This window comes from Triticum aestivum, chromosome 7A (assembly GCF_018294505.1).
Source record: "Triticum aestivum cultivar Chinese Spring chromosome 7A, IWGSC CS RefSeq v2.1, whole genome shotgun sequence".
NCBI classification, from domain to species: domain Eukaryota; kingdom Viridiplantae; phylum Streptophyta; class Magnoliopsida; order Poales; family Poaceae; genus Triticum; species Triticum aestivum.
The window spans coordinates 164,614,607-164,623,467 of NC_057812.1; the positions used below are offsets into that span (position 1 = coordinate 164,614,607).

Consider the following 8,861-nt stretch of genomic DNA (forward strand, 5'->3'; position numbering starts at 1 on the left):
TTCCGTTCCGCATGTTGGATTATATATAGTAGGTCATTGTACAAATTACCCAACCTCCCCTAGAAAACTTGATCTATTTGTAAAAAAACGGTGGGAATTCTACTTTTCGTGCAACTAGAAAGTAAATTTCACAATGAGTCTAAAATCATAGGATTTTCTTTTGTTTTAACGTCGACAAATTGCATATCACGGGGTTTCTTTTAACCCTTTTTTTATTAATTTCTGTATGTTTTTGCTTGAGATGATTAATGGATATGTCTCTGACACATCTAGATGTGCCATCGTTGTTACACATCTAAGTGACTTAATCAAGCATAAAAAGGAAAAAAAGAAAAATAATCTTCATGTAAGATCAATGAAATATCACTTAGACGTGTAATACTTATGACACATCTAGATGTGTTTTAACAGAACTGATGACTAATTTCTGCATGTAGGTTTAATAAAACATGACATGCAAATCCTACGTTACCCTACCCATATACAGCATACATATTCAGAATCCTGGCAAACCTTAAAGGGTCCTTTTGATGGCGAGAGTTCTTCTTGGAAAGCACTCCAATACCGTGTGCTAAATTTAGGTCAGGCGGCCACGAACCCAGGGGCTCACCCGCAAAAGGAGCACGAGACCGATCGATCGCATCATAAAACCCCGCGGCGACACGACCCACCCAACTGACCGCTCCCTCCCTCCCTCCGCCCACAGCATATTCCTCCAAATCTCGCCACCACCCCCACCAACGCCACCTCACCGGCGCATCGCATCGCATCCCATCGCATGGCGGCTGCGGCGGTGGCCTCCAACGGGGGCGCGGCGCCCGTGCCCGGGCGCCTCGCGTCCGTCTACAGCGAGGTGCAGACGAGCCGCATCGCGCACGCGCTGCCCCTCCCCTCCGTCCTCCGCTCCCACTTCACCCTCGCCGACGGGCCCGCCAGCACCGCCGCCGGAAGCCCCGGTGAGTAATGGGCGCCCTCTTCCCTGGGATACGCGTCGCTCTCGGATCTCGGCCTGCCGATCGCGGGCTGTGTGGATTTTGAATTTGGATTTGACGGCTGTGATTCGATCTGTCGCAGATGAGATCGCCAAGCTGTTCCCCTGCCTGTACGGCCAGCCGTCGGCCGCCGTGGTGCCGTCCGCCGAGCCGGTCGAGACGAAGCCGCTCAAGATCGGCGTCGTGCTCTCCGGTGGCCAGGCGCCAGGCGGCCACAATGTGATCTGCGGCATCTTTGGTGAGTGCGACTGTTCTCCATCTGTATGTTCGCGTGATGGAATCCGTATGAGCCCACTAGCTGAGACCAACTGGAATTGAAATTTGCACTGTATAATTAAATTAAATCAGAGTGATGTTAGTGCCACTGTGCCGGTCTTGGTGGAAGATCCGAGGAGGACTATGATATTTTTTAGTTAACTTTGATATTTTCAGTCAGTTTCGACACTTTACTTGCACAATTGTAGATCTTGCTAGATTGTGCTATGCTTTTCCTGAAATTTTCTTGTCGTTGACTTGTCATGGTTTCTGTTGGTTCAGATTACCTGCAGGAGCGTGCCAAAGGCAGCACCATGTATGGATTCAAGGGAGGCCCGGCTGGTGTCATGAAGGGCAAGTACGTCGAGCTGACTACTGATTTCGTGTACCCCTACAGAAACCAGGTATGGCGGCATAACCTTTACTGAGCACGCTTATAGAAATTTCGAAGTGTCATGACTTTTATGCAAACCTTCCTACCTAGCTAAGGTTTAGGTGAGGATGATAAGATATCTGATACACCTATCATCTGAATTATTCTGATGCTAGGTGGAATTTACTGTGGATTATAAGACCCCTTAACGCTGTTTGTGTTATTATTCTGATGATGCATTATAATGAAGTATGTATAACCTTTTCAATAGGGCGGGTTTGATATGATCTGCAGTGGAAGGGACAAGATTGAAACACCAGAGCAGGTGTGTCTTTTGAGTGCCTATACGCAAATGCATGCTGGATCTTTCCATCCCCTTTCTGGATTTGGTGCTGCGTTGACTAACTAGTACTTCACTAGTTTTATCTTTATTTGTAACTCTGTTTGATATTTTTGCAGTTCCAGCAAGCTGAAGACACAGTCAACAGACTTGATTTGGATGGACTTGTTGTCATTGGTGGTGATGATTCAAACACTAACGCATGCCTCCTCGGTGAATACTTCAGGTTGGCTGCTAAAAAGACAACTCACTCTTTTGCTCACCTAAAGGACTTTTTGTTTGCTGTTAATATCTGAAGCTTTACAATGTTAAATCCTTTTATTTTCGTTCTACAATGGTGTAGCTTCTAATTTAGATTATTTATGTATTCTGTCTTGGAATTATTTTATCACAAGTAAATGCTCAATCAAGATTGCACCCTTTCTGTGCCATATTGACAGTTACTCCCGCCTTCTGTAAATTGTAAGCCATATTCTGAGTGGCCACAAAGATTAAGAAGCTTATAAAACCAAGAGACATATAAGAGCAAATAACAATGGTACCTATTATACTTGAATACACTGGAAACATATTAAGTATTTGTTTGTGAGAGTAGTACATATAAATGCAGGAGAGAAGCTGTGTGATAAATAAGGGCAAAGATTGCATCTTGTGATATGAAATGGAACATCTGCTACTTGACATGTTAATAAATATGATTCTAAGTCATGTTTTTTGCATCCCAGGGGAAGGAACTTGAAGACTCGCGTTATTGGTTGCCCAAAGACTATTGATGGAGATCTGAAATGCAAGGAGGTCCCAACAAGCTTTGGATTCGACACTGCTTGCAAGGTATTGGGTTTTTGCCCTTAGGCATCAATTCCCTAGTTGTCTGCTAGCGTAGTCTAGTTTGCAGGGATTTAGCTTGTACGGAAACACTCATATTGCACCGATACGGTGATAAAGTATGTATGGATTAGATATAAAGCACACTGCGTTGACTATTTGGAGAATGGGAAGATATAAATGACTAAATGTCAAGCACATACTATTCTTAACATCTTGGGGGCATGAGTAAAATAGTGAAAGAGCATTGACTAAATCAGAAATCACTCAATCAGTAAACTACTTTCTACGATAACATTTGAACGAATCGGTTGTGTCATCTTCAGTTGAAGGGGGGTTGACCTAGAACTAAGTGGTCTGAAAACCGAAATATCTCGATGCTTCCTGATTTTGCATCCCATGCTCAGTGTTTGTCGAATGAATTTATTGCGCTTCGTGAACTACCGGGCTAGCATAGATCTGGATGCTTAGATCATTCGCTTAGTCTAATGTGGAATCAGGACATTTCATGCATATGAAGCTTTTAGTGTCATGTCATGACATGAGTTTGTGCTCCTTCCAGATATACTCCGAAATGATTGGCAATGTCATGACTGATGCACGTTCAACAGGCAAATATTACCACTGTAAGTTTGTCCACCCATTGTTTCAGCATACTGAACCATGTACTTTACACTTAACAAAGAGCCCAATAGTCAAAAAGGTTTCACCAATACTGTTTGCTACAGCAGATAACTCCTGTATCAGAGTGCTATTCAGATCTTCATTAATTGAATTATTAAGTACACGCAGAGAGTATTAAAAGTTAGTTGGCAGATTTCTTAGGTAGTTTCTTGGTCTTAGTGTTCACAAAAGGGCCCAGCAAACCTCTGCAACATACTAACCACACCTTATGCAAATTTATTTTTAATCTTAAGTGATTACTTTAGGAGAAGGAACTCGTTAAATGTTCTAAATTTTATTGATTTTTTCTATACATGCATACATATAATGCAAACATTCTCATAGCAGTTGTTGTTCGGCATACTGCAGTCTGCAAGTGCAAACATATATAATCCATGATACATTTTTTTAATCTTTTTTCTTTATCCACTCACTAACATGTACTCTCTATGGTCATGCAGTTGTGAGGCTTATGGGTCGTGCTGCTTCTCACATTACACTAGAGTGTGCTCTACAGACACACCCTAATGTTGCACTCATCGGTGAAGAGGTTAGGAACTCATATATGAAGTACATCTGAAGTTGAAATAAAACTATCCCATTCCAGCCTTCTTCTAGTCATATGTACACATAATTTATGTTAATTCACAGTCCAGTTTTATCTTTTCACACCAAACATTAACCCTTATATGTTGCACATGTTATATGTTCTAAGATTAAGTGTCTAGAACTACAAGACACATTTTGTTTATTTTCTTAATGTCTTCATTCGTGAAGGTTGCTGAGAAGAAGGAAACACTCAAGAATGTCACAGACTACATTACCGATGTTGTTTGCAAACGTGCAGAACTTGGTTACAACTATGGAGTTGTCCTAATACCGGAAGGCCTGATTGATTTCATCCCAGAGGTTTGACAATTTTTGTGCTTTCTCCAATTTTATATGCTGTGGCCGACTGCGTTACTGATACCATTCTTTCTCTTCTCCAGATTCAAAAACTCATTGCAGAATTGAATGAAATTTTGGCACATGATGTTGTTGACGAGGCAGGGGCTTGGAAAAGCAAGCTTGAACCAGCATCTAGGGAGTTGTTTGACTTCTTGCCCAAAACCATTCAGGAGCAGCTTTTGCTTGAAAGAGATCCCCATGGCAATGTTCAGGTAAAAACAGGGAAATTTGTTGAACCACCTTAATTTTGTTTATTTCTCTGAAATTGGCCATTTATATCAAAAAGTTAGCTGACTGTGGTCTGAAATTCTGTTGTAGGTTGCGAAAATTGAAACTGAGAAAATGCTTATTGCCATGGTTGAAACTGAATTGGAGAAGAGAAGAGCGGCGGGGAAGTACTCTGCACATTTCAGAGGCCAGTCTCACTTCTTCGGGTAAGTATATATTGTTGCATTTTCACATTTTCCAAATTAACAAACATGCTCTCATACTTTTGCTTCATAATTTTGCAGATATGAAGGAAGGTGCGGCCTCCCTACCAATTTTGATTCCAGCTATTGCTATGCATTAGGCTATGGTGCTGGTGCTCTTCTCCAATTTGGCAAGACAGGACTTATTTCGTCGGTATGCTCACTATATTTTCCTACTTGATAGATGTTTGGCATTGCTTAACCATCGGAGTCATATTTACTCTGTTTACCTCCTAACTTCTGACCAGTTCTCCATCATGCGAACATTGTCATATGTTCTCTTCCAGTTCCCATGCCATACTCATTATTGGATAGAACATTAAATTTCACAAAAAACATAATATGTTGGAGTAACTTTTTAAAACTATTTTATATGTACTAAAGTGGTTTGAGTTTGTCCTTATTTTTTTTCTGCCGACTCAGGTTGGTAACCTGGCTGCTCCTGTGGAAGAATGGACTGTTGGAGGAACTGCACTGACTGCGTTGATGGATGTTGAGAGGAGGCATGGTAATTTTCTACAATACCTCATTCTCAAGGCATTTTTTCTACTTTTGACCTGAAGGTTACCCAAATACGGACTTGTTCTTTTGACCCAATTATGTTCCAGCCGATTTCTTCCTACTGTTACTCACTCCGTCCTGATACTACACTAATGTCAAAAACTTTCTTATATTATGGGACGGAGGGAGTAGTAAATATGATAATGAAATCCATTTAAATCATATTTTGGACTACTAATAATCATATTTTGGACTATTAGCGCCAAATTGTAACTTTTCATTCTTGGCAACCAGGCAAGAACAAGCCAGTGATCAAGAAGGCTATGGTGGAACTTGATGGTATGAAGACCTTTCAAGTCTGTTACTAACAGCTAAGAGGTTTATGTACTCGTACGAAAACCTGATCTCTTGCAATGCCATTTTTCAGCTGCGCCATTTAAGAAGTTTGCCTCGCTGCGAGATGAATGGGCCAGCAAGAACCGATACATCAGCCCTGGTATGCAGTAGGAAAATTGCCAGCAACCACTGACATCTACGAGAAAAATAAACTAACTCATCATTCTTGTCATGGCAGGTCCCATCCAATTCAGCGGCCCTGGAAGCGATGCGTCGAACCACACCTTGATGTTGGAGCTTGGCGCTGAGATATAGAGGCGGCGGTGTAGAGTGTATTTCTTTCAAATTTTCTACTTCTTCCTTGCAGTTTTGAGAGTGGAGAACAAACTCCCATAGCGGAGCGGCAGTCTCCGCATTGTGGAATGTTTAATAAGAGGTTGAGTTGGAGTGGGTTCAGTGGATGTCGTAATAACTAATTTTAGCTTTTCTATGACCCGATTGCTCCCCATATATCAAACCCCCACCTACCCCTTAAGTTTGTTTTTTCCGATAACTGCCTGAACCATAGGCTATTGAAGTTGCGGCTATGATTAGCGATTTGACTTGAGTAATTTTCGTTTTACATGTAAGCCGAGCATGTCTAAAATACCCATAAATTCTCAAAATGTGTTTATTTGTTGATGGATTAATTGGTTCTTGGCATGTTTCGTCTAGTTCAACGCCACTATGCAATTTGCTTTTCCCAGGGCATCTCTAACCAATTACCTAAAATTTAAAGGATACAAAAATGTATTGAATCAACCCTTATGGAAGCTCTTGAATCAACCCTTGGAAAGTGACAAGTTTTAGCTTAATAACCAAATTTAGGAATAGTGTGGATAAAATAAGTTTTCTTTAGATATGCAATTGGCGACGAGAACAACGCCACAGGTACTCATTATTATAGTCATACAGGCTAGACTTCTAGGGTTTAGCCGTTACGATCTCGTGGTAGATCAACTCTTGTAATACTCATATTCATCAATATCAATCAAGCAGGACATAGGGTAGTACTTCCATAGAGAGGGCCCGAGTCTGGGTAAACATCATGTCCCCTGTCTTCTGTTACCATCGGCCTTAGACGCACAGTTCGGAACCCCCTACCCGAGATCCGTCGGTTTTGACACCGACATTGGTGCTTTCATTGAGAGTTCCTCTGTGTCGTCGCAATCAGGAAGGATGCCTCTTCCTGTCTTCAAAGACGGTGCTGTTACTAAGGGAGCCTTGGCTGTCGGCCAAACTCTCCGGCTAGGCAGTTTTCTCATGACCGCTTGTTCGACCGTTGCGCCGACGGTGACCTCTTGGGTCATCAAAAGCAATCTTCACGTCAGCTCGGAACTCGTCGAGCAGTTAGATCCAATAGAGATCTCTTTCGTAAACGAGCTCTTGGATCGCATCGCCGCCTTGGGGGTCACTACGGATTATGACCAGATTGGGCTTAAACCCGATATAAGAGAAATTAATTCTCCCCAAGTCACCCATCACGTTGCCGTAGTAGAGGCACAGTGCGGCGACTCTTCATCTATCTTAAGGACTAGCTACGTCCGGATTCCAGATCCCTCCAAGCCGGATACCCGCGGAGGGGAGGATGTAACTCAAGACCTGAACTTAGAATCAGGCAACGGGCTAGATTCACTGGACAACATCCAAGAATCCAAACCTCAGAGTTCGGAAACTCCTTGGCCTCTGAGTCTTAGATTGGGTGAAGTTCCGGATTTAATTCCACCCACCCGCCCGAACATAAGCAATCTATCCCAAATCAGGCAAAAGCCCAAAGAAATAGTACATCATTACTGGGCAAGGTTCCTCCTGGTTATGAACAGGATAAAGGACTGCCGCGAGGAAAACGCAATCTCAATCTTCTGCAATAATTGCACGGACAAGGGAATCCTCAACGCCACAGGTCGTCGTGATATCACACGCTTCGCTGACTTGGCATCCATAGTACAAAAGTACTGTGCGATGGAAAGCGCCCGGAAAACCGAAACTAAATTTTGGGACAATCCGACCCTGAATAGAAACCTCGTCCGAAATAAAAGGGTGCATCATCATCAGACACCTGGGCTAAAAACCAAAAAACCAAAACCCTCTACAGGGCATGGAACCGTACTGGAGGGATGGCTTAATGGACCCTGTAAAATCATAGTACAGAGGACGCCACACTAACTCATAGCCTTAGAGCATGTTGGATACTCCGGCAGGTGGCCAAAAGGGGCGAAGATCTCCTAATTCCGGAGGCCGCAGAAAGCCACCTCAGGGACTCCGGTACAGTCTTAACAATCTTCGAGACTTTCGCATCAAATAAAATGCGAAAAAGAACACTCCGCAGCTTCGGCGAAGTCTATCAAGTAGAAACAATAAACCCATGGAGTGACACGGCTATTACCTTTAATGCCAGCGACGAACCTAAATTTCGAACAGCTCGAGCACCAGCCGCATTGGTACTCAGTCCTATAGTGGACGGCTTTCGCCTCACCAAGGTACTCATGGATGGAGGCAGCGGATTGAACCTCATTTATGAGGAAACCCTTCAAAAAATGGAAATAGACTGGAACCGCATTGAGCAAAGCAGCACAACCTTCAGAGGAATAATCCCCAGTCGGGAAGCACGCTGTACAGGAAAAATCACACTGGATGTGGTGTTCGGCACGCCGGATAATTATAGGTCCGAAGAGGTCACATTCCAAGTGGCCCTGTTCAGCAGCGGATACCACGCTCTGCTGGGGCGGGAAGCGTTTACAATCTTCCAAGCAATACCCCATTACGGGTACATGAAGCTCAAGATGCCCGGGCCGAACAGAATCATCACTCTCGCTAGTGATCCGGACATAGCACTCTGCGCCGAAAACAAGACAGCCGCACTGGCCCTTGAGGCACTGTCCGAAGCCCTAGCGGCTGAGGAACTGACTACGCTGCGCTCCACGGTAAACAGGGACGATGTGATACTCGACAAAAGATCCAAGTCCACCTCCTTTAAACCAGCGGATGAAATAGTCAAATTCCAGGTCCATCCAACGGACCCCAATAAAACAGCTTCCATCGGGGCACAATTAAACCCCGATGTAGACGCCGCACTGCGAGAATTCCTACGGGAGAACTGGAACATTTTTGCATGGCAC

At 43.5% G+C, this 8,861-nt stretch overlaps 1 protein-coding gene across 1 annotated transcript; it reads left to right on the top strand.

Moving 5' to 3' along the window:
- The first annotated feature begins 657 nt into the window (after positions 1 to 657).
- On the top strand, positions 658 to 6,248 carry LOC123149506 (pyrophosphate--fructose 6-phosphate 1-phosphotransferase subunit beta). The gene is made up of 16 exons (XM_044569172.1): positions 658 to 956; positions 1,075 to 1,230; positions 1,530 to 1,651; positions 1,892 to 1,945; positions 2,080 to 2,186; positions 2,686 to 2,791; positions 3,348 to 3,411; positions 3,910 to 3,998; positions 4,226 to 4,357; positions 4,438 to 4,608; positions 4,715 to 4,830; positions 4,909 to 5,020; positions 5,290 to 5,374; positions 5,662 to 5,706; positions 5,795 to 5,863; positions 5,942 to 6,248. Exons 1-16 carry the CDS (start codon positions 779 to 781, stop codon positions 6,016 to 6,018), a joined length of 1,683 nt encoding a protein of 560 aa, XP_044425107.1. The 5' UTR covers positions 658 to 778; the 3' UTR covers positions 6,019 to 6,248.
- The last annotated feature ends 2,613 nt before the right edge of the window (positions 6,249 to 8,861 follow it).

Bases quoted from the DNA above. Each gene is read 5' to 3' on its own strand.
- LOC123149506 (XM_044569172.1), top strand. From the start codon at position 779: ATGGCGGCTGCGGCGGTGGCCTCCAACGGGGGCGCGGCGCCCGTGCCC. The intron at 2,792-3,347 runs GTATTGGGTTTT...TGCTCCTTCCAG, and splicing joins GATTCGACACTGCTTGCAAG to ATATACTCCGAAATGATTGG. The intron at 3,999-4,225 runs GTTAGGAACTCA...TCATTCGTGAAG, and splicing joins TTGCACTCATCGGTGAAGAG to GTTGCTGAGAAGAAGGAAAC.